The sequence below is a fragment of the Gymnodraco acuticeps genome, unplaced genomic scaffold, assembly GCF_902827175.1.
Source record: "Gymnodraco acuticeps unplaced genomic scaffold, fGymAcu1.1, whole genome shotgun sequence".
Taxonomy (NCBI): domain Eukaryota; kingdom Metazoa; phylum Chordata; class Actinopteri; order Perciformes; family Bathydraconidae; genus Gymnodraco; species Gymnodraco acuticeps.
In genome coordinates this window covers 21,703-48,148 of record NW_022990389.1, presented here as the reverse complement: position 1 = coordinate 48,148, position 26,446 = coordinate 21,703, and the positions used below count along the sequence as shown (strand labels likewise).

General features: G+C 43.6%; 1 protein-coding gene across 1 annotated transcript in view; it reads right to left on the bottom strand.

Moving 5' to 3' along the window:
• Window positions 1-26,446, bottom strand: part of LOC117551548 (vacuolar protein sorting-associated protein 13B) — a gene marked incomplete at its 5' end in the record, with an annotated part of 227,326 nt that overhangs the window by 181,867 nt on the left and 19,013 nt on the right. Inside the window, 5 exon segments of the mRNA XM_034224450.1 lie at window positions 1,206-1,377; window positions 4,977-5,177; window positions 8,398-8,615; window positions 9,854-10,088; window positions 26,273-26,406. Coding sequence (XP_034080341.1) covers window positions 1,206-1,377; window positions 4,977-5,177; window positions 8,398-8,615; window positions 9,854-10,088; window positions 26,273-26,406 — 960 coding nt within the window.

The following is a 26,446-nucleotide window of genomic DNA, read 5'->3' as shown; positions in this document are numbered from 1 at the left end:
AAGTGAGAAAGTTTCATAGAGAGACTGATCAACTGTGTATTGAACGGAGCCTGCTCCCCTCATTGTTTCCACAGAGAAAGTCCCACATCACAGGCTAGCTTGGGAAAATGGACTTCATCCATGTGAAGTTTCTGGTTGTTGTGGTAAATCTTAGAAATTCAGAGGTTACTAACGAATTATTGACACACAAGGCATGTGAGTTTTATTGTGAACACTGAGTGGAAAAAAGTTTGTTTTTAGATACTCTGAAACTCAAAGTCTTGTTGTGTTGATATTGATGTTTGAGTTTTCTAAACCAACCATGTAAGAGAACAGGAAACCTTAATGGTCTTAAAGAAAGGAAAGTGTTCCGATGGTGTGTGCCTTGAGCAGAGCCCCTGGAGACTCATGCTTGAATTTCTACCTCTAATCTTCCAACATAACATAACAGTATAACCCAGAACCAATTTGTGTGGAATGGGTGTTTTCTCCATTTCTCTAGAGAGACAAGATTCTTATTTCTTTTGCAGTTTAAAAACATATGACATCATAGCAGATTGTCTGCATTCATATCTGTAGCTGACTTATTTCCAATAATGTACTTGTTGATATAGGAATCTAATATATTGCGTCCACACAATTCTAGTTTTCAATAACATGCTTATTGTGTTTCACACAGAGAAGTCAGTGGTAAGTTCATCTCGCAACTCAGATGGCAGATATTAAGCCCAAATCCAAAGTAATGCCTATTTAGGATATTACTAAGTCAAACCATCTCTGTGAGGTCCTCCCAAACATTCCAATTCCACTGCGCGATCTGCGAGGCAGATGCTAAATATTACAGACAGCAATTAAAGGTAAATCTAGCCTTTCTTTGCCCTTAGTAAATCTAAAGGAGAAAAGAGTTTGTTCGGGATTCATCAACAATTTATTTAGTTGTATTTTCCCTCCATCCCTGCTCTATTCGGCTGCTTATCTTCTGGAGGAGAAACATGGTAGGGTTGATCACTATAAGTGTTGATACAGAAGGACCCTAAGAACATTCACTTTAAAAAGTACTCCTGCTTTTGGAGTTGTCTTTATTGTCACATAACACACATATATCAGATCTCAAATTAAATTAGTTTAACTACATTTTTCCTTTAGCATCAGTTCATGTAAAAGTCACTGAAATAACCGGTATATGAAAAAAGATAGCGGTAAGTATAATGTGGAGGTAAGAGTACCTTTCTGTTTGTCAGTGGGGTCGGGAGCGAACAGTTTAGCTGTGACCTTGGGCAGCATCCACTGCATCCACAGGCTGACCTTCCCACTGGTGCCCCCGATGCTGCTGGTTTTCTGCTCCAGAGTCACGGTGTCCGCAAATGGACCATCATCTCCGGCTGGCACCGAGTCACCCTGGGGGGCCAAGACAGGATGTGTTCAACCCGGTAAAATGGTAACAAGCCATATTTTCAGTCAAAACTTTGACTGCGACATACTTCCAACATAGATACATAACATTTAAAAAACACCTGAAAAAATATCCTATCTTGTTAGCGCCATTAACAAGAAGAAGGCTGGATTTTCAGTTAAGAACTATAACAGTCAAACACGTTTTATGAAAGAACAAAGCACCAATACAACATTTACTGTAGAATTCTAAGATTAGTGTGAGTTTGTTTATTTAACCGTGTGCATGTCCCTACATGTGTTTGTGCATGTATGTTTGAAAGTGTTGTCGCTGTGCATGTAGCCATAACAAAGCAACCACCAGCTTTCAAGCGTTTTGGAGTAGATGACCTCAGTGTCTGGTGAGCAGAACTCCACTCAGAGCTGAGCCATGTGGGGGGAAAGGACCATTGTGTGGAGCTGTCATTGGTGTTAACCCCACACTAAGCCACCAGCACCCACATGGCCTGCTTTCACTCACACACGCCAGGACACACACGTCTGCAGCCTGGGACAGAATAGGAAGTGAAGAGCCGAATGGGGGCGGAGGTGGAGAGGAGAGCAGGATGTGGCGGAGGAGCTCGCATCTCATCACTGTGGGTTTGGCATAGCATTGAGGATGAGAGCACTAGGGACATTTTTTATTTCTCTCATGCTCTGCCTGTTAAATCTGGTTTCCAAACATATAGCTGCCTGGCTGACTCAGAGTGAAAAACCTGCAAACAAACAATATGGCAATTTGCAGCTCTGGCATTACAGGGTTTCACTTTTTCCACAGCTTCTCCCATGGCGGCGTGGTAATGACAGATTGTGTCATGTATCTAGCCTGACTGTGGTCGGAGAGGATATTATAAACCATCTCAATTAGAAAGCCCACAGCTGCTGGGCTGATTACAGTATCTTAAAGGGGCTCCAGATGAGGAAAATATGACCCTGATCCGCATCTGGGGGAGGGATGCTACATTGTAAATGTATTTAATTGCGCAAATGAGGGTGGCTGATAATAGAGTTAAATAACAAATGATGACAACAACATAAATAAATAATATTATGCTGATTTAAAAATTTAAAAATAAAATGTAAGTGTATGAGAACCACTAGAAAACCGATATAAGACATATAAGACTTTGTAAGCATGTGTGTGTGTATGTGTGTGTTTGTGTATGTATGTGTGTGTATGTGTGTATTTAGCACTGTTTAGTTTACAATTCTGGCCATTGGGTAGGATTAGCCTGTGTCATGTGACGTGTGGAGGCTCAGTCACACTGCAGCATCCAACACCCGGCTCAACCTGGTTCCTGGCCAGAACCACTGCTGTCACTTAAAAACATTTAGTCTCCTATAAGATCACTCTACCCTGGCCCGTTAGAACGATCATTTATTATTGGACTGACATCTCCAGTTCTTGGAAAAACAAACATTTAAAAAAAGACTGGACTTTAAATTAAAAATGATTTGCTAATTATTTATTATCCCCAAAATGGTTCAGTTGTAAAAATCCAGAAAGAAAAAAAAAAGACTTTGAGGACATTTTAAAGCAAAGTAAAGAAATCCAAAAATAAAACTAAAGTAAACATGAACGTGTTTTGATAAGGTCAAAAAAAAGCTGGAGTTCAGGTTTTTATGAAAGAAAATCCCCTCTGCTCCCCTTATCAAGGTGAGGCCTTGAAGAACAGATGTGGTGGTGTGGCTTTGGTGGAGGTGGGCCTTGCCTGAACTGCCAGCTTGGGGCCCCCAACACACACACACACACACACTCTTAGAGGGAGCTATTTTCCCACACCTCCACAAGCCAACTTGTAAAGTATACAGTTTGATTCCTGGGCCTCTGCGCTATAAACGGGCTGAGGATCCGGGTTTATTTTCTTTGCTGAGTTTGTCTTTGCTCATCAGAGAGACCCAAACACTGGAAGACAACAGCAGGCTGGGAGGCGTCGAAGAAAGATGGGGGGGGGGGGAGCAGATTCGGAAAGAAGAGTGGAAAGAGAAAATTGTTTAAAACAGGTGAAAGAATGGAGAAAATGTGGAGGGTTCAATGTATGGGTCATAAAAAAAGGAAAAAGGAGGGATTGAGAGGGATGAACATGGGGAGGAATTACGGGCTGTGATTCATCAGCTCGTAAATACCATTTAAACAGAACAAATGTTGTGTCCACTCAATATCTGAGGGTAGAGGACTGATTTGGGAAGTGACTGTAGGTCAGAGGATATTGTGCATTGTGTAGTTGGACATCTAAAAGATGGAGCCAAAGGGTGTGGGGGGGGGGGGGGATTTGCTGCCACTGCTGCTGAGACTTATCAAAACAGCTCCTACATTCTTAGTCAATCACCCGGCCTCCCAGAGGACTAAACACTTCTCCCAGTGTTTGTACTTAGGTAAACAGTGACAAGTGGGCTGTCTGGGGCCCCTGTGGCCTTGTTATAGACGCACTACACAGAGAGCCTCCACTGCTGCCCCCTCTGAGGGTCCACAAATGACGCAAGAACAAACACACGTTGATCGCATAGAAACAAGTGCAGACGCAGATGCACATGGACATATGAAACAGGTTTTTTTTCGTGTGTATGTTCTCGCACAGGCACACTTCTTTGGCTCCCGAGGCGGTATGATGGTTGTGCTGTGATCCAAGGGCCCCACAATGCTGACAGGGCCCAGGTGGTCAAAGGACATTAACTCTTGGGCTAGGTGCCAGCGCTTAACAACATAAACACTCATCAACCCCATCATTTACAAGCATCCTATGTTTCAACACACAAATATACACATGCATATAACACAAGGCCCTGGTGGCAAGGCCCCAAGGCCACGGACTCCAGCTACTCATAGTTTCTGCTACTGTACGAGAAAGGAGTAAACTCCTGCCACATTGTCAAAGCCGAGGATAAGCATCATCTAGGGACCACATTTGCTGTTGCTCCCTAAAAACTCAGACTGTAACTTTTCCATTGACTTTGCACATGCCTGCACACAACACTCCAGTTACACTCTGGGTTTGATATGTTATCTGACCAAACAATGTAAATACAGGTTATTGTTTTCCCTAAATGAAGAGGCAGGTTTATACTCAATCAAGCCCAGCTTACACAAATCAAACACAACTCACAGCCTGCCTGGAGTATCTGTAAGTCAAAGCATGTACAAAACAAAAGCACTGATGACATGTTTCCAGCTTTGAAAATCCTTTCCAAACAAGACTGATTTTAAAAGACATATTGTATGTGTTAAAAATAACTCAACTACTCATGACAATAAAACAACTTACATTTCACTCAAATTCAGGAATCAGCAGCAGAATTATGTAAACAACAAAGGCTAAAAGAAAAAGCTCATAGTTGGGTGTTGGGTGGGGTCAACTGGACTAATTCATCATGTAGCACCACATGAAAGAAAGGGAAAAGAAAAACTGAAAAACTAACGTAGATAATACATAAAAAAAAGGTGAAAAACTAACTGAATGAATTAAACTATTTATGTGCAATAGTTGTTTGGCAAAACTATGAGAAGAGGATTGTGCAACATAGATGTTTAGATTCATGAATCTCACATTTCATGAAAACAAACAAACCTCAGTGGGAGAGCCAAAGTCTGCCGACGGGCTGCAGGTGCTGGTGTCTGGCAGGGCGGTGCCGGCACTGCTGCGCACGGGGGAGGCCGGCACAGCAGTGGGGGGGTCAAGGACGCTGGAGGCCTGCCGCAGGATGCCATGCTTCTGGAGGCGAGCCCATGTAGAGCTCCAGCTGAAGAGGAGCTCGTATAAAAGCTGAACCTGGAGAGTGACAGAGGCAGAGAAGAAGCACTAATTGAGATGATATGTAAACACATTTTTTCCAACATTAGGAACAACTTTAATGAATATGCCCATGACAATCTAATTGTTTCTTATCTGAGAACACAGAAATATAGAAAGCTCTTTCTCACTCTACACACACATTTAGCTTTGTGTGCAAAAATCTAACCCTAACCCACGGCATTGTTGAAACAGCTGAATACACTTTCAATAGATGAAGTTTACTGTGCCCATTGGGGTCTTTGAAAGATAGCCTGAAACACCACAAGTTATAGTATTTGAAAGCAGTTTCAAATATATGTTTTTGGCAAGGTCTGACTCAAAAAGCTGTACTGGGTATTTCTCATGTACTTCTAACTTCTGAAGCCATTACGACAATTTCGCTTGGCAGCTCCGTAGGTATGTGACACAAAACGTAGTTATAGTTGAGAGGAAAGGAAAGAGAGGAGGCGGGGACCTTAGCCAGTAATGGACCACTATCCATTCCTATTTCACTATTCAGCTGTACACTCTTCTAGTATTAAGACTTGTCATTTCAAGAGGCCTCATCTCACAAAAGTGATGTAAAAGCTATGTGTTCATGTTTCTATTCAATGTGAAATCATCTGCAAGCCACAGAATGGTCTACGGGTTTCACTGTTCACATCCATAACAACAAAACTCCCAAAGAAACACCCACAGAGGAAAATTAAGTTGTGTCATCAATTTCCCTGAAAAACTCACCACGGTTAGGAAAAACTGAAGGCCCGCCGTCAAGTGTTCTCAACTATTTATCATGTGCTCACATGAAAAGAGGCCTGAGTTTTAAACAACAACAACGCCAAAAACAAGAGTGGAAAACATGAGGGGAAGGCAGGGGAATGTGATGTGATGCTTTCAGTAATTCATGCATTCACTCCCTGTTAGATGAGAGGAGAGAGGGAGAAAAGTGGCACTCTTTCACCGTGAGCTAATTTTTGGATTTCAAATGCTTCTCTCCTGCAGCCAACTGAACCCCCAGCCCCTACCACTGAGGGTCCCTCAAAAGCAAAGGTGCACAGACACATGACCGCACACACAACATCGTTTTCTCTACTCCAAACACATTTTGCTCACTCACACACTGTTAGCACACATTACAGGGAGGCCTTCCATAAATAAACATAAATCAAAGCAGCACAATACATTACAGCTGGGCCATTTCAAACATGTCCAGGAAGAGCTGCTAACGCCGATCCAGCAGCCTTCCAGGGACAGGGCCAACAGCTGTCTGCCATACCCGACCAACTGCACTGCCGTCAGCAGAGCTACGGCACCACGCTCGCTCTCTGAGAGTCTGGAAGTCCAACCAAGGACAACAAGGCCTTCTGCAGTCAGCAGCACATGTGGAGGAGGTGAAGAATGCCCAATAGAGCTGAGTTAGGTTGCCTTATATCTGTCATCTATACTGTTTGGTCCATTTCAGCTAACTGGAGACTGAACAGAGGCTTCGTCATTCATAAAATCACACAGATGAAAGATGGGAGAGCATGCAAGTGGTGAGTGTTCCTGTTCCTTTATCTAAGCACAGTTTATACAAAGACTTCACAGAAGTGACATATTGTTGGGGTTGTGTAGTAGCTGAGTACATGTGTACAGATATACGAGTGCACATGTGTTCACTAAAATGCTGTAAGGTGTCAAAGGTCAAAGCAAATGGTGGTGGTGGTGATGTGTGTGTCTGCTGAATTCAAGGTGGTCCTGATAAAGTGAAAGTGCAGCTACTACCCCCATCCTTGTGACACTCATGAATCATTAACACAGAGACACACACTCAGATTGGAGAAGACACGTGCCACGCAAAGAACTGCAACACAAGCAGTCGTGTGTGTGTGTGTGTGTGTGTGTGTGTGTGTAACAAAGTATTTGTATTTATTCTTAATGGTTTACTCACCCTTCCAAAGCTGAAGTTGCATTTCATTTCACCCCAATTTTGAAGGACTGTTTAATTTCCCATGAAGTAAATAGAGCAGATTATGGAAAATGTTATTTAAAATCACGAAAATGTAGTTTAGATTCCAGGAGAATCTAAGAGGCCAAACTCTTTGATTGTATTTGTTGACTCATAATGACTGTGATAATAACTGATTGTTTTCCAAATGCTAGATGTTACCCCAACACCCACAGTAATACTTGACAGCCTAACACTAACTGTCTTAGTGGTTCTTATTGTGAGGCGACTGTGCAGCGCTCCAACATACATTCCCACAAATGGAAATGCTAATTAGAAAAAGAAGTATGTAGTGTGAGGTCTCTTTTGTTCTGCAGCGGAGGGATGCTCTGGCAGCAGTTCTTAAAGAGCTGCTACACGACTTGAAACGGTACAGAGCTTATAACCCCCCAAGGGTCAGACATGTACACCAAAGAGTGAAAAAGAGAGAGAGGAGACCAGATGGGAAGAGAAAGCAGAAAGATTGCAATGAGAGAGAAGAGAGCTTTTTATTGGACCCAAAAACTAATAATGACTCATCATATAATCGCAAAAAGTCCTCTCAGCTTTGCCAGACACAGGCACTAAATTGGAAAGCGAGAAGAGAAAAGAAAGACAATAAACTTTCCCTCAATAAACCAGCGGCTCTCCTCATCGCTGGGAAACTTTTCACCACTACCGATTTAAGGCCTTTCATTTGTTTCTGGTTCCAATTCTCCTCAATATCACCATGGCTCATCTCTGTGGTGGTCAGTGACATTTAACAGTGGGACCACTAAAAAGGTCGCTCCAATAAAGTGTTTACTGACCTAATTCAACTGAACATGAGTAACGGTGCATGTAGATGTGATTATAGCGCTGTAATAACTAAAAAGACAGAGACCTAACCAGGAGACAAACATGTTCCACTTCCAATCTGTTCTTATTCATCCAGCTCTGACAGAAAAAATAAAAACACACTGTGCAGCACAGATGATGAGAGCTGCAATTCCCCACTCTCCTCCGCTCAGACCTCAAAGTATTTGACCAAAGCAAACAAGGCCACACTCTTTAGCGGCTGTATGCTTCCATTCTGATGACAATTATAACAAGAAGATGAAGCAGTTTGTTTATTGGAGTCAATCGATATCAGAGAATCAGACAGAGGCGAGATGGTGTGCTCATATTTCAGGACATTTTACAAGAGGATGATTTGTTTGAATACACATGTAAATCCAATGACTACTCTGTGAGATTCAGACACACACTGACCTGAGGGTTGCAGCACTTGACGTGGACGGCTTGGAGATCAACATGGAGGCACACTATAAAGGAGTGTCTGCCTTCAGAACAGCTCTGAAGCTTATGGGATGTGACAGCCAGTGTGGAGGTACAGCCCATTGGCTCCAACAGGCTCAGGCTCTGCTGCTGGCCCAGCAAAGTGTACACACTGAACTGACTCAGGCTAACCGTCCAAGGGAAGGCATCACCTGGTGGAAGACATGAGTGACAGAAAAAGAAGGATGCATTAAGAATGTGGTAAAATAATGAAGCAGTAGGAGATATAGGATGGAAATTGCACAACGCAGACATTGACAGAGATTGAGAGGAGCAGGGATGATGAGAGAGATGTGAAGGGATAGCAAAGAGGACAAGCTTAGCAAATGTGAAATTGAGAGGAAGACGAAACAGAATGCAGGCTAGAATCGAACAAAAAAGTGTTGCAATGGATTTTCCTTCCAGAAGGATCAGTCAGCATTGTTCATGATCAAAACAAGTCCTCTCACTTACCTTTGAAATGAAAACCAAATACTGCACAGTGGCTGAGAAAGCTTCATGAAATACATTAAAGATTCACGAAGGAGTAGTCTCAAAGGGGCAAGATCCCACTGAAACAAAAGATGTGTGGGTCTGACACAGGAAGCCACACTAGGTTTGTAATCTTGCCAACCCTGGTAGAACAACGGAGAAGGAGAACTTGTTTGGTAGCACGGAGCCAGGAAGAGCACATTTCCCATGGGCAGGAAGCTTGGATCCAGAGCGTTGAAAAATACCTTTTCAAAGGGTAGGAATGAATGTCTAAAAGCAAGGATTGTTAATGTTATGGCTGCTAGTGTCACTGATTTTGCTGTCTTTTTACTCCTGTTTCTAAAATCCATATGCCAAATGCTGCAGTCATTGAAGCTTTGAGAGAAAAAAAGACACTTCTTGTATGGAGAAAACACTACTCACCCGTCTGAGTGTTGCTTATGTCAACTCTGCCAGGTGTGCAGACCACATGTGCAGGACCTATCTCTACTTCAGTTTGTTTGTCTTTTGTCATTGTTAATGAGTAGTGGGTTAAAGGTTAGCTGGGGCTTGTTGAAAAGTCCTTAATGATGATGAATTTGCATTATGTAGAATATTAGCATTATGAACACATTTGTTTTATTTAGTAAATAATTCAAATCTATTTTCAAGACTCCCCATTATTGTTTATTGAAGTTTAACCTACTGCTGCAGGTCTCCCTTGAAAAAGAGATCATTGATCTCAATGGGATTTTACCTGGATAAATAAAGGTTTTGAATTGAATTGAATTAACATGTTGTGTTCTCGTTTAAAACTTTGAAATCATTGTTTTTTGGCATTTGGAGTCCTCACTGTGCAACTAGGTGATTGTTCTTCTCCCAGTATTTCATTAATCCTAATTCAAGTTGAGATTTCATTAGATACAGTATGCAGACCTACCTTCCTCCAAGATGGGCTTGGCGACCACAAAGGGGAGCTCCTGCAGCGGCTCCATGTACTTGTGCCCAGCACTGAGCACACTGATCTGTGGCAGGCAGACCACCAGGGTCCCGGGCATGGAGGCCTGGTTGTGGTACCAACTGCGGACGGTGCCAGGAATGTCCCCGCAGATGATGGTGCTCGGGGAGGGCAGGCTGTCATTAGGCAGGAACACACAGCACGACTGCAGCTCCAACTGGAGAGGGAGAGAAATATAAGGAAGTCATGTTGACTTTAGTTAGTCACATGACCGATCTCAGCCCCCCTAAAACAGCCCTTAACAGATACTTTTTTAACATGTCTCTTAATATTAACTCTCCCCTTCTGTCCTTGCCTCAGTTCACGTTTCTCCGTGCGTACAGTACAGTGTTTGGCCTTGGGGAAGGGCGCCCTATTGAAGATCAGCTAGCACCTGTTTGTGAGGCTCTCTTCATCAGCTGTGTTAAGAGATGACCACACTCAGACTTCTGAATATGCATAAAGCAGGGTTGTGAACATTCTCTCCTTCAGATGATGAAAGGACTCAACATGCCACGAGTCAGAGAGTGAGTCTCATCCTGACGGATGATGTCTTGGTGATGGAGAGTTTGGTTAGCGGCTCTCTGTGGGTAAAAGCAGCAGTAGGGGACAGAACCTCAGACTGCGTTTGAGAGAGGCTGTCTCTTTTTATGCTGCTGCAACGCAAAACTTCCCCAAATTGGGATCAATAAAGTACTTCTTATCTTGTGTGTGCATGTCAGTCAGAGAGCTGCTCTGTTTAATGAGCTGTTACACTGTCATTTGTTCAGTGTACAGTACACACACACAGATGCACACCCTCCACTGATGTTTGCATAGAAATATGCCGCCTTTTGCTAATATCACACGCAGAAATGTTGGAACGCCTATATATGGAAGCTGGTTCTTCCAGCTTTGATGGGAGGGCAAGAATGTCAGAAAAGAAAAAAAAGCATGAGATGTGAATGAGAAACAGAGAAAAGGAGAATAAGAGAGAAGGAGTGAGAGATATGGTTACACACTCATCTCACGCTGCTTCCTCTTTTGATTACTCTTCAAAGAGCGGTTTGAAATCTGAACACTTTTGCACACTGACACATCAGGCCTGGGCCTTTTTAAGAGCTGGCACGCAGGAAGAAAATCCATTGACACTGCCTGGCCTGCTGCTGATCTTAGCGGGGTTAAGCTGTAAAGCAGGCCGACACACGGAACCTGCTGGCTGGAACACGGTGACTCCGCTCTGATAACGCTCCCCTGCTGGACAGCTTGCTTCAGTCACACTATTGCAAAAATACTTCTTCTTCTGCTCCGGCCATGCCTCCACCATCAAAATTATATTAGATTTTGATCAAAACTTGGGTGTGGCAATGTCAGTTAATGATGTATTTAGTGTAAGGCCTTTCTACTTATACTATAAAACCTGTTTTCCCCAAGAATGTCAAGAAAGTTTAAGAAAAAAAATGCTTATTAGAAGTATGAAGAGCCCAGTGAGATGATATAAAATGTATCTTATGTCTCGACGAGTACCAAAAAACGAAGTGATTACAAACTTAAAAAGAGGTTTAAGTGGCTTAAACTGAAGCCAGTAAATGCTTTAATTATTTAATAACTTACTTACATAATGCAATATCAGTTGTATAGTATAATTTATAGTTTTAATAATTGACTAATCAACAGTTGTATACATCTGTGTCTAGTATATGTATATGGCAATGCTAAATCATACTTTAATAGATAATTATACAAACTAATATAGAAATCATCTACTTTCTCAGGCAGAGGAAACATTTAGTCATTTAAAGGCAGAATATCAAACCTCCATTTAGAACAAGGTATGCTAAGATGTACTCAAATGACCAGTCAAATATATTGGCTTATAATTGTAAATGCCAATCCTTGTTTCTCTGGTTGTCTCACTCTTCTACGAACATGAACTCAGAGCCTTTGGGAATGGACTGGGCTGAACAATCCACTCTGTTCCCTGGGCTGACAGAAGGTCACCCTGGTAACATCCTCAAGGCTCCTCTCTGCCGTCTCATGTGAGAGCTGTGACTCACACACACCAACACAGGGACACAAAGGGGTAACAAAGGGCAGAGGGGGGAGCACTGGCACTGATGCATGGTGCTGACATATCCAAAGAGAGAAATAGTCTGAGGTCAGAATATCCCATAGATATCACTGCCAAAACCACTGACAGCTCATCTCTCTGACCCATTTCATTACCAGTACCAATACCAGGCCCTGTCCCTGACACAGCTGAGGTCTGGCTGGTGGTGTCCAGGTCTCTTACCATCACCATTCATTGATTCAGGATGGAAAATCTGTGAAAAGAGATGCTATGACTGGAGCAAGGGGAAAAAAGGAAACCCTGCAGGAGGGTTGAGAGAAGAGCTGGTGGAAGCAGAGGGAAACCCAGTGTTGTGAATGGTGGCAGGAAAAGAACATTTCTGTTCTAACAGGTCCAAGCAGAAAGTGAGAGTGTGTGTTTAATGTCACAGTTTTAGGTGTAAAAGTTCAGTGGAGGTTGTGGAGGGTCATGTTTGGTATTCCACACAATTGTGTTTAACAACTCTGTAACAGGCCAATAAACAGAGCACTGGAATCAGTTAGCTTGTGTGACAATGCTGTGAGCTGATTGGACATGCCAGGTTAGTGTTTTTGTGTGTAAAAGAGAGAAAGCGTGCCCACAGTGACGGGACAGGAAACAGACAGGTATGCCACCTACAACTCTATGCTAAGGAGGAAAAGAGCAACATGTGCACTGTGTTACCCACTCACAAGCTTAGCAAAGTCAATTTAATATTTATCTAAGATGTTCAACCACTTTTTTCCCTCTTAGGCAGCTTTTCCATGTGCAAGAAACATACAATATTTAAATGACTTGTTCATTTAATGTTCACTGTGTGAACAATTATTAGGCAAGTTGTATTTTTGAGGAATTATTTTAATTATTGAAAAACTACAGAATATATCTGTGTGCACAATTACTGGGCAACTGTTGTTCAGAATTAATATGCAACTAAAGGAAAAACAAAAATGTCACCATCTCACTTATTTATTTTCACCTTTATTAAAGTGAGAATAATAAACAAACAACTCGACATTTACAAATAAACATTTCTGAGATTTACAGCCACCCTTATCTTCAATAACAATCACGACCCTTCCATGGATTGAATCTGTCAGTTTCTGGATCTGTTGACGATCAACCACAGCCTCCCAGACTCTGTTCAGAGAGGAGTTTCCTTCACTGGAAATCTCCCTTTAAGAAGGGCCCACAAGTTCTCTATAGGGTTTAGGTCAGGCGAGGAAGGGTTTAGGTCAGGTGAGGAAGGGGTTAGGTCAGGTGAGGAAGGGTTTAGGTCAGGTGAGGAAGGGTTAAGGTCAGGTGAGGAAGGGGTTAGGTCAGGTGAGGAAGGGTTTAGGTCAGGTGAGGAAGGGTTTAGGTCAGGTGAGGAAGGGGTTAGGTCAGGTGAGGAAGGGTTAAGGTCAGGTGAGGAAGGGTTTAGGTCAGGTGAGGAAGGGTTAAGGTCAGGTGAGGAAGGGGTTAGGTCAGGTGAGGAAGGGTTTAGCAGGTGAGGAAGGTTTAAGGTCAGATGAGGAAGGGTTTAGGTCATGTGAGGAAGGGTTTAGGTCAGGTGAGGAAGGGTTAAGGTCAGGTGAGGAAGGGTTAAGGTCAGACGAGGAAGGGTTAAGGTCAGGTGAGGAAGGATTTAGGTCAGGTGAGGAAGGGTTTAGGTCAGGTGAGGAAGGGTTTAGGTCAGGTGAGGAAGGGTTTAGGTCAGGTGAGGAAGGGTTTAGGTCAGGTGAGGAAGGGTTTAGGACAGGTGAGGAAGGGTTTAGGTCAGGTGAGGAAGGGGTTAGGTCAGGTGAGGAAGGGTTAAGGTCAGGTGAGGAAGGGTTAAGGTCAGGTGAGGAAGGGGTTAGGTCAGGTGAGGAAGGGTTTTAGCAGGTGAGGAAGGTTTAAGGTCAGATGAGGAAAGGTTTAGGTCATGTGAGGAAGGGTTTAGGTCAGGTGAGGAAGGGGTTAGGTCAGGTGAGGAAGGGTTTAGGTCAGGTGAGGAAGGGTTAAGGTCAGGCGAGTAAGGGTTTAGGTCAGGTGAGGAGAGGATTTAGGTCAGGTGGCGGAAGGGTTTAGGTCAGGTGAAGGAAGGGTTTAGGACAGGGTGAGGAAGGGTTTTAGGTTCAGGTGAGGAAGGGGTTAGGTCAGGTGAGGAAGGGTTAAGGTTCAGGTGAGGAAGGGTTAAGGTCAGACGAGGAAGGGTTAAGGTCAGACGAGGAAGGGTTTAAGTCAGGGTGAGGAAGGGTTTAGGTCAGGTGAGGAGGGTTAAGGTCAGGTGAGGAAGGGTTAAGGTCAGGTGAGGAAGGGTTAAGGTCAGATGAGGAAGGGTTAAGGTCAGGCGAGGAAGGGTTTAGGTCAGGTGAGGAAGGGTTTAAGTCAGGTGAGGAAGGGTTTAGGTCAGGTGAGGAAGGGTTTAAGTCAGGTGAGGAAGGGTTAAGGTCAGGCGAGGAAGGGTTTAGGTCAGGTCAGGAAGGGTTTAGGTCAGGTGAGGAAGGGTTTAGGTCAGATGAGGAAGGGGTTAGGTCAGGCGAGGAAGGGTTTAGGTCAGGTGAGGAAGGGGTTAGGTCAGATGAGGAAGGGTTTAGGTCAGGCGAGGAAGGGTTTAGGTCAGAAGAGGAAGGGGTTAGGTCAGGTGAGGAAGGGTTTAGGTCAGGTGAGGAAGGGTTTAGGTCAGGCGAGGAAGAGTTTAGGTCAGGTGAGGAAGGGTTTAGGTCAGGTGAGGAAGGGTTTAGGTCGGGTGAGGAAGGGTTTAGGTCGGGTGAGGAAGGGTTAAGGTCAGGTGAGGAAGGGTTAAGGTCAGGTGAGGAAGAGTTTAGGTCAGGCGAGGAAGGGTTAAGGTCAGGTGAGGAAGAGTTTAGGTCAGGTGAGGAAGGGTTTAGGTCGGGTGAGGAAGGGTTAAGGTCAGGTGAGGAAGGGTTAAGGTCAGATGAGGAAGGGGTTAGGTCAGGTGAGGAAGGGTTTAGGTCAGGCGAGGAAGGGTTAAGGTCAGGTGAGGAAGGGTTTAGGTCAGGTGAGGAAGGGTTTTAGGTCAGGTGAGGAAGGGTTAAGGTCAGGTGAGGAAGGGTTTAAGTCAGGTGAGGAAGGGTTAAGGTCAGGTGAGGAAGGTTTTTAAGTCAGGTGAGGAAGGTTAAGGTCTGGTGAGGAAGGGTTTAGGTCGGGTGAGCAAGGGTTAAGGTCAGGTGAGGAAGGGTTAAGGTCAAGTGAGGAAGGGTTTAAGTCAGGTGAGGAAGGGTTAAGGTCAGGTGAGGAAGGGTTTAAGTCAGGTGAGGAAGGGTTTAAGTCAGGTGAGGAAGGGTTTAAGTCAGGTGAGGAAGGGTTTAGGTCAGGTGAGGAAGGGTTTAGGTCAGGTGAGGAAGGGTTTAAGTCAGGTGAGGAAGGGTTTAAGTCAGGTGAGGAAGGGTTTAGGTCTGGTGAGGAAGGGTTTAGGTCCAACTAGCTCATCTTTAATAATATCAGCCCATACCAGATCCCCAACTCCACCTTGTTGGTGTCTGAGTGGAAGTAGAGCTCTGTCCCCATTACTAACCCAGCCACAGGCCCAACCATCTGGTCCGTCAAGAGTCACCCTTCATCTCATCAGTCCAGAAAAACCTTTGAACAATCTATCTTCAGATATTCTTGGCCCAGTCTTGAGGTTTTAACTTCAAGACTGGTGGTGGGGTTTCAGCCTTCCTCTCCTTGGCCATGTCTCTGAACACCTGGTACTTCTGGAGTTCTGGAATATGACAGCACTAGAGGATAATGGCTTCCTGGTAGCTTCACGTTTGATTATTCTCTTTGGCAGTTCATTTGTATCTTTTTTTCTCAACATGTTTTTTGCGACCCTGTTGACTATTTCCAACAAATCGTTTGATGGTTCTGTGATCACGCATCACTTGGCACATTTTGCCTAAGGAAAAGAAGCTGCCTAATAATTCTGCACACCTTGATATAGGGTGATGACCTCCATAGGCCACACCCTCCCTCATTACACAAATACACATCAGCTGATATGGTTAAATCCAATATGAATTCAAGTTCATACAGCTTGGAGCTGGACAATTTGCATACAATGATGATGTGGTCAAAATACTCACTTGTCTAATGACTGTGCACTAGAATGGGCAAAAATAATTTGAAGTCATGTATAATTGCATTGTGGAATATATGTTACACAACGTTACCCCCTGAGGGGTTCAGGTTAGTGTGGAATAAACTGCCCAATAAAATGAAAGATATACGGCCTCTGCTAATGACTAAGGTGCAACAAGCAATAAACAGATCACTGGGATTTGCAGCACGTTTGTGAGTGTGTATGTGCAAACAATTGTGTGGGTTTAACATTAATTTCTGATTATAGAGGGGGATCTGGAGTTTACCCACATTAGGGGGACTATCACAAAGATTCAGATTTGAGTTAAGCCTACTGAAGTCTAAGATTGGTAGGTGTTTTCATAAAGTATGTCATTGTAGAAAGCTCACTGAGGAACTGAGGAGTCAAAGAGCCATAATTGTTCTTATGTTTTGGCCAATGACATAATTTCCTGTCAAAGTGAAATTAAATCTTCAAACATAACAAATGGAATTAACTGCAGGCAGCCTGGGACTGCAGTTCAGTTACCTACAGCCTTTAATAACAGACTAATCCAGGGCAAAACACTGAGGGACAATATGAGTGTGTGTCTTTGTGTGTATTCAGGGCAGTGTGTACTGTATCACTCGCAGCACACTCTATTAATAATAATAATAATAATCCTTATATTTATTATAGCGCTTTATCAAAGACTCTCAAAGCGCTTTACAAATACACATTACACATACAGATCATACATGTAATGGTCATCTACTGTGGACAATACCCACAGGAGCAAATTCGGGTGAAGTGTCTTGCCCAAGGACACAACGGCCTGACACAGTGGGGCGGGAGCGGGTTTCGAACTGGAGTTCCCCAACGCCCCCTTGATCTGATGATCAAACGCACAGACCACTGCGCCACCCGTCCCATAATATACATCAACAACAACGGAAACACTTTCAAATTTTGACCAGGAATTCTCTGTTAAAAAAAGATTGAAGCCAATCAACTCCTTATGAGGCTGCACGTGGCAGCTTGTACTTTGAAAACATGCTCAAATAACACTTTCACATTTACAAAAGCACATGCATATGTGTGCGTGCAGGTTCACATACTGAACATGTAAACCTGAAAATACACATAAAATACTAGATCATATCACCACTTGCAACTACTGTTATCAGACATTTAAAAGAGAATAGATGCACTTGTTTTGGCCTCAAGCCAAAACAAGTGCTGCTTTGAGAGAGCCCCCATCTCTTTTTAATATCCTTGCAGAGACATGGTGCTGTTACTACTTCCTCTGAAGGATGGCACCTGCAATAGCAATGAACTCAGTTACACCACACAGCTGTAGCTATAAGGTTATAATCCGCTGTACTGTTGCTGGGTGTTGCATCCCTTATACTAGAAAATCTCTACGAGGCGTCAAAAAGCTGGACTGATGGAAGACTCCCTTTCAACATGATTTAAACAGCAATGATACTTCTGTTTCGCATAAGGAGGCTGTGGCTCAGTGGAGTAGTGTGCTGATCTTTGGATCTGGGGAAAGCCAGTTTGAGTCCCACTGCAGTCAGCATGTCGTGGGTCCCTGGGAAAGTAATTCACCCCAAATTGCTCCAGTGGGGACTGCCCACCGTACTGAATTTGGGTAATAGCGTCTAAGAAGTGACATGTGATGTAATGTACAGTGTAATAGAGAAATAAAACAGGAGTCTGTATGTAGAATACAAAGGCTAGTGCTCTTCCATTGCACAAGTCCCAGCATGCACAGGCCCAGAAAGAGAGAGGGCCAGGGTATTTTGATGACAGCAGTAGGTGACCATTGCTTATCCAGAGACTTACGCCTTTACATGAACATGGATCTTCTTACACTTTGATCTACAATCACAGAGACTCTAATTCAATCTGGATTCTGGATCAGGAATCCAGCTCATGCTGTCATGAGTAAATACATATTTCTAGACAAGAGACAGGCAAAGGGAAAAAAAGAACTTTTATTAAATGGTAAGATGCCTGAAGACATTTTTTTTCTTTGTCTATTCGTTCCTTCTCATCCCTGTCTGGCGTCACATCACAGAGTTCTAAATATGGGATTGTTCCACTTTTATTCTTGATTACTTCAGCGCTCCATCAGATAGAGTAAAGAATTTAGCCACATGTGTGGACCCTGTTTCAAATATTTCTGTCTTAATACCCCCAAAAAGCGTCCCGTGCTTCCTCCTCTGCTGAGCAGCATTGGGAGTGTATGATCTGCCTTGTGTAGTATATCTCCCTTGAGTCTTTGTAAAGATGGTTTATCTGGTTCCAGCAGAGCAGGTTCTAATAGAGAGGAAGCTGAGGGCCAAACACACTTAGGCTTTAAAAGGCCGGGGCCATGTGGAAATGGCCTATATAACCACAGGAGGCTCTTAGGATAGGAGGAGGAAGAGTGAGGAAGACGGAGGACAGCCTGTCTACTCTGAAGAGTGCATTACTCTCACATCGTCATTCTTAGAAGCACTGTTAAATGTTTCAGACATGAAAGGAGTTTGCAGGAAAGGTAGTAAGACATGCCTTGTCTGAAAGAAAACATCTACACAAGACGGATAAACACTTTAGAAAACGTATTGGTCTACTTTTTGAATGTTTGTATGACCAAGATACATGCAAGGTGCCTTCTCTTCTAAAAAACGATTTGAGCCTGACAGCTGTGTTGCTACATTCATCTGACAGCATTAATTACAACTTCTGTGAGAGTCATCTATCTTAGACCAAGGCAGTAAAGTGTGAGTCGGACATTTGGCCTGTGGTGCTGTGCTGTGGTCAGACCTGCTGTTAAGACATATTGTTTTCATATCTCTGCAGGGACTCTGTGCCGGCCTCAGAACAGCACAAACTCTGTAGGCCAAGATCTCTCCTCTGTGGAGGGGCCCGATATGTGAAGCACAAACACACTTGCTTATAAAACAGACACATTTGTTCCGTATTCTCTCTAGTGCAAACTCTTTTTCACACATGAGCACACACACTCAGCAATCCAGGACACACGGGATATCACCCAGAGATAGAGGAGAGGAAATTAGAAACACCCTCCCAGCATCCCGGGTGAAAACATTTGCAACTCTGGAGCAGAAGAATCTCAAACGGAAAACACATCCTTTGTTTTTAAAAACCTGATACCTTTCCAAATGTAAACTTCCTGTGCCTGCACCAGACGGGACCCTCTGTTTCCTAAGGTCAGATTAACAGAAAGACCACAGAGCAAGACCCCCCCCCCCCCCCCAGCCTGGGTCGCTCTGGATAACCTTCTGCTCCCCTTTCTTCTGCATATACTCCTGCATTTTCAGCTTTGTCCCAAAAACACTTTGGAGAAGTGAGCATAATATTGTAAATAGTGTAAAACTAGTGTAAATAGTGTCTCCCTGTGAATTAGCATGATTCATGTGTCTCTCTGAAGAGGAGACTGTGCAGATGTGTGTGTGGTGAATACATGTACACAAATTAAGTTTTTCCTGCAACCTCACCATCCTGAAAGTCTATGAGAAAGGCATCTAAGCGTGATGCCTCCTGAAAACAGATAGGCTGGGTCTCACCCACATGTCATTGCAAGCAATAAGCTTGTGGCCTGGCACTGCAGCACAGTCAGGCAGCCAGCCATCCCTGTGGCCCTGCATTCCTCTCTTCTAACACTGCTTACAGAAGCTGACAAGCGCTGGAGGTCTCCCTGGCCGAGGTGGAAATCTGCAAAAATAAACGCTTTAGGTGACATGAAGGCTTTGTTTGTTTTCTGCTGGCCCGGCTGTTTGTGCTAGCGCGGTGGGTTAATTGCGACTTTGATCGCTGCGTTTATTGATCCAACGTTGGCCTTAGGAGTGCAGCCGACCTAGACTGCCTGCTCACACCCTCGACCTTAAACATCCCCCATCGCCCCAGCATGGTGAGCCCCTACAGGCAGGGCCAGGGACCATTAGGATGGGGAATTCAATTAGCGATCAGTTGGGAATGGGGTGTATTTGACTGAAGGCTCCTGCAATCGAATATGCAAGATACAGCTGACCACATGATACAAGTGGTCAGAATATTAATATTAGCTTGGCTTGGTTTAGCTACAGTAGTAGTGTGGCCAGACAATGTTGCTCCAGGCCAGCTGAAGAGAGTGGAAGTGGATGATTATGTTGTGCAGTGCGTTATACTAGGCCAAGTTGGATCAAAATGGTGATCGACTGCAGATGAAAAGAGATTTTATTGACTAACTCTGGCAAATTCACCACTATTGATTAATGTTGCATGACCGAACCAAGTAGGCCAAACTGGGCTGTTTTGTAGCCTCAGCTGATCTGATTCAACCTGTGTTTGGCATGGCTTATTCCCCCACTGTCCTTAAACAAATGGAGGATGCATGCCCGAACAACTTCACCAAATTCAACTCCAAACAAGCCAACCAAAACACATTCAGGAGACTGGGGTGAAAACCACCACCATTGCTCTCTGACATTCTAAAACATCTCAATCTTGAAATTCTAGCTGCTGTGAGTTTTTATCCTGATGAAAATCAGTTCCAGGTCTCCAGGCCCCTGAGGTTCAGGAGGTTACAGACACAAGAGAATCCGGGTAAGCACTTTTCCAGTGCAGCCCGATGAGAGGGTCAAAATATGTGTGTGTGTGTGTGTGTGTGTGTGTGTGTGTGTGTGTGTGTGTGTGTGTGTGTGTATGTGTGTGCGTGCGTTGATAATGGCTGTGAGGTCATCATTGTATTGAAAAGGCAGCAGATGATGGGATGGGAATCTGGCCACACATGCACATGAGCACTCCCTTCAAGTTCTCTAGCTCAGAAAACACCTAATGACACATCTTCTGTTTCATTGTGGCGACCAGAGAGGATAAGTGTGTAATCATGAGAGAATGTACACCCTTTCTCTCACTCTCTCCTTCATTTTCCCTTAGTGCCTTTGCTGTATCCTTCTCTTCATTCTCCCTTCCAATTTGCTCTCCAGCTCCATCTCTGTGTGGAGACACTTGTGCAATGACAGGAGAGACTCTTTGTTCTGCCTTAAGCATTAACCCTTCTCTTTGCTTGCATTACAGCCAATCAGTACTTACGCAGCGTTTTATTAGACACCTAGGGACTACACGTTATAATAACAGCCTTTTTATTTTCCTGTCCCCTTAAACAGAAACACTGCCAATCTCTTATTGAGTGAAAACACAGAATGCCGTCTGATTTGAAATTGCTGTTAGATTACATGCTACTAAACTGACCTGCATGTTGGAAGAAATAGAATGTGTCTTTACCAAACATATTTTTAAATTGGGGCTCAATGGTTCGCTTATATCCAGGGGTGCACATAACTTTCTCAGTGAGGTACTCAGATGAGGACCTGGAGTCAGTGTCTGGTACTCCAACTTCTGGCTCCACTCAAAGTTATTTGATGAAGCCCTCTGTATCGCGAAGGTCAACGGGGGCGGGGGGGCTAGTGGAGTACTTCAGGAAAGTCAACGGGGGGGGCTAGTGCAGTACTTCGTGACCACAGAGCGTGAACGTTATGATCAGCTGTTTTAGCGCAGTTCTCCATTTCTCCACGTTAACAGCAGCCCTGTCTGTGCACACGGAGACCGACTCTGTCGTCCGGTGATCTAACCGCCTTCTGGAAAAGCTTCACAAGTACGTCGGTACGCAAATGCGCTTTGTGACACAAGAGACGGTACGCATTTCAGATTGTTGCTGCGCATGCGTACCTGCGTACCAGTTAAGTGCACCCCTGCTTATATCCCTATTCATGTTGGAGCTGGGGCTTAAGGTTCATTATATTACATGTGCACTGATTTACAATTGAAATTGCAGTATCACCAAAATTATCCTCAGTTCATGTCGAGTTTGAAAAGTTTTGAAAATAATTCATGACTTAAAGCTGGGGTAGGTCATTTTGGAGAGACCAGCTCGAGTGCGCTAGAATTTGAAAATACACAGCCGGAAAGAATCTGCCACTTCCTCACAGAGCCCCTCCTCCAACACACACGAACGCGCACATGACCAATGAGGGCACGAGATAAGTTTGTGCACAGATGGAAGGCTGACAGGCAGTTAGGCCATCCAGTTATTTTAGCCGGGCTGGCTCAGATGATTGGTCGTGCTTTTTACAGCGCTACGGCTTCCACAGATGACATTTTTTTATGGATTTTTTGTCAAAGCACTTCAGATATTCATTGCTATCGGGACGTTAAGAGCATTCCATGGAATATAACAAAAGCGTATCTCGAGCCGGTTTCTAAAACTTACCTACCCCACCTTTAAATTCATATATATATTCATGGTGGCACAAAGTTAAAGTTGTACTTGCAAAACATTTGGAAATGGTGGGATCTTACAGCCAAGGAGGGTGAGGTGTTGAGTAGAGGGATGATAGGCTGTAGGAGGGGGGGCAGAGGATGAAGTCATGTGCCTGCAGAAGGCGCTCCAGCCGAGGTCAGATCCTGTTCATGGAAACCATCTGGCCAGCTCCATCTGAGCCACACCAAACATACAGTACTCTTGATCTTCCTTTCTATCTCCCTCACATTCCTCCAGCCTTAAAACCCACCTTCTGACCAATTTTCTCATCTTCCTCTCCCCCTAACCTCCCTGTCTCCTATCCATCACTTTACCTTTCACCCCACTGCTTTTCCTCCTCCTCTTCTCTCAAAATATATACTCATTAATGCAGGGCAGCTGCAGGGAGCAGTGTTACTTCGTTTTTCCATGGCAACGCTCCCTCTGTTTCAGCAGATCCAGTTTCAATTTTGGTAGCAACGTGCTCCTTTGCCAGTGCTGTACACATTTATGTGTTAAATAGAAGGACTTATTGCAAAATTCCTGAAAGAGAATCACTGGCAATTATGAATAGGGCCCCATTCTCAGGGGAGCAAAACAATGAGTTTAAGCAAGAGTAGAAGTAAAGCGTAGGATCAGGACACTGAGGGCAAGAGGCCGTTTGAAGATGTGCAAGGCCGAGGTGACAATAGCAGCTCAGCCCTTCAGCCCTAATGTGAAGAGACTTCTAAAGTAACACCACCTGCACAAATTGTAGCCTTGCAGGACCATGAGACTTAGTTGCCTCTTCAGGGAAAATAACACACTCTGTACCTCGTGTATACTGCGCTGATGATCTGTGCTGTATGTAACGTCATGCAGACTCCACCATCATGGGCCTGAGGGACTCTGTTTGGATGCTGTGTCTCTCTGACCTCACCATGCCTGTTTTAATGGTGCAAGACACTGGCTCCAACACTCTCACTCAATGTCCCTTTTTATACAGACTCTCTTGCTCTAATTTCATAACCACTGTTGAAGACTCTGGGACCCCTAATTGTCAAGGCAGGGATTCACAAGGCTATATGAACAGACTATTGGCTGACAGTCTGTATTTAGCATTGACAGAGAGATTCAAGTTAGTTGACTTTTGGCATTTCATTAATTTAAAATAATGATTCGCCCATTTTCATTGCAGATCTATCATTCCAAGTGAGATATCAGTAGTATAGGGAGATACACCGTTAGATACATAGCAATTTAATGGATTTAAAGTGGCAGAGAAATGTGTGCTTAGAATAACTTTATTGGGCTTTGGTTGCAACACTCAACTAAAGATAGAGCAACACACTCATGGATTCAGATAGTACCCTTACCACGATTTGTGGGCCATCACCAGGAATCAATGCTAACTATTTCTGTCATTGTAAAAAAAGGATGGTGAATAGAATGATTTTAGAACAGAACGCTACAAATGGAAACAGTGCATGTTCAGCTTTTTCCAGCTGCTATTCTGGTTTAAACCTTGAGTGGGAAATGTGTCTAAGACATTACATAAGCTGCACTCAAGTATAGAGTCACAATGAAATGTACAGTGCAGTGGGACAGAATTTCAAGTACTTTTATTTTGAGGTTATGCTGTTTCTTGGGCTAAGATAAGTGATGACGCATTAAACATTGAAATGTATATGACACTAGCCCTTTGTTTTGACTCTGACATAATCTATGTCCCATCGACTGCATCAGAGACTAGGACAGAAGATTTTAAAACAATTTTCATAATCACGTCGGTCTATTATGTGTTTAAACTGCCATACGTGGTTTGAGCAGCCGTAGAATGAGTACTTTGTAACTTTCTATCCTCCAATCTCTTTCCATCACCTTTGCTTGATCCCTCTTGTTCCTCTCTCTTCAGTAAAAGAGGGAGAAAACTCCAATGCCAAAATTGGGCACATGTGTAGCAGAAGTGTAAGTCATTAGGTATTCTGTTTACACCACACTAAAATAAATGGAGTGGTTTAAATTTGGGGATATCCAAAGCCCGGGGTACCAGCTGTCGGGTCATCGGTTTGGTAAGCTTCCACTCACATGTCAACAGGACAGGCTGTTTCCTAATTACTGCTGCAGAACGTGGTGTGGTCCGGTCCACTGCCGGGGGGGACAGAGGGAAGTGGAGGCAATGACGGGCTCAGCAAACTATTAGAGGGTTGAGTTAACTTTTGTGGAAGTACTGTAAACATCTCAATGGGCTGACATGGGACCTGGGCTCTGAAGCAGTATTTCAATTCACTTTCGTCATGGCCTCATGTATGACTGACATGGGTTTGTGTGGTCGTAGCAAGAAGAATTAAGAATAATTAAGAATGGTTGTTGGACTTCTGAATCTTTGGTTATTGTTTACATGCACAGAGAAATAAGTCGCAGCCCAATGAAAGACCGATTTAGTGTACTGCACTTTGAATTCCCTGGCATAGAGTATCTCTGCTGTCATGAATAAACCTGGTAATAGAAGACATTTGTACGCCTGTGATGACATGCCAACATCTACAACCCACACAAATGGATTAAAATGGAATCAGGTGTAGTTATGATTGCTGTAGTGATCTACTGTATGAGATGATAGTCTGTTGACATCACCTTGTAACCATAACCTTGTCTGACTGTTTGATGACAGGACAGTCAAAGAGTAGTTCCATGCTGCAGTGAATTGTGGGATACTTAACAGACATCCTGATCAGGTCTCTTATGACAATATGATTCTAGTTTTAGTATTTTACCAATGTTATGATGTTCACACAGGCCAACCAAAATCTGTATATTTGAGAAGCAAAAGTTCTAAATTAAGAGTAAATGTTGGGTAAATGTTTAAACAATGTATCAGCAGTCATAACATAACTTAACCCGTTACTGGAAGTCCTCTTCCCCAATCAGTAATGTACTAAGCCTCATGAGAACATGTGTGCTTCAACATAAAGTTTTCTGCCATCGAGAACAACCCTGTCAGAAATGTGTCGGCACTTTTCTTTTTCTCAGATTGGGCTGGGTGTGATGCAGGCTTAGCCATCCAGTCAAGATGCAGCACTTAACTATCCAGGTACACTGTAACAGGCGGACAGGGGCTTCCAGCAAAGCCAGGTCACCACAAAGCGAGAAGAGGCGCGGCGTAAGCCTCTGTATGTAAAGAAGGCCGCTGGGCTAACAGATTCCTGGATGAGCGCAGCCACACAGACACTGGCTGGGCTAAACAGTGCCTCTGACAGCAAGAGGGGTTAGTGGTCTCTAAAGGAAATGAAAAAGTGCTCACAGATGTGTGTGAACTTCTGTATAATGTAAGTCAGAAATAAATGAATTTGCACTTTTGCTGATGCTTGACCCACAAAGATAAATGTGGTAAAGATTGGCTTGTATTGGGATTCAAAGATGTAGTATTGATGTTTTGAAATACAGGATAGCTGAATGAAATGTTCTAGCCCTTTTCACTCTACACACACACAATGTAGATTGTTACTAACATATCCAGGCAATTCATTATTTATAAGTAGCACTGAAAGAAGAAAGAAGTAACATTTAATTATATTTACAAAAAAAATATTAAGTAGCCTACAACAACATGTTGTATAAGTGTAATAAGAGTGATTTGAATTATAATGTTGTTGTCTTGTATATCATTATAATTACAATTTAAGTGCAAAAAGTATGTATATGGTAAAGTGCAAGATCATAAACAGCTAATTAGCAGTACGTTTAATTTCCTGTCCCGGACATTTCCATCATTATCGATACATACAAATGTGCCAGTTTTCAATGAATCATATTGCAAGAACTAACTCACAAATATTTGAGCAGGGTGTGGAGTCCTAACCCTAACATCACATGTTGGAGTCAAATCTTGCATACCAAAGACTGATAAACAACCTCAAAGGACCACCATCCAGAGGAAGTGGGTATCTTGTACACATTAGCGCAACAATAATGGCAGAGGGTAAGGTTTGCTACCTGCAGAGTCAGGCGTTTCACAGCATCCCAGGCCTGGGCGATGAGCTCCTTCATCCTCTCCTCCGAGGTCGCCCAAGACTCCACTGCTGTGGTATCGGGCATCACTTTCATTGGGATGGACATGGGACGTGATTCTACAAAAAAAGAAATGACTTCAGTGCCGTGTATCAAGTA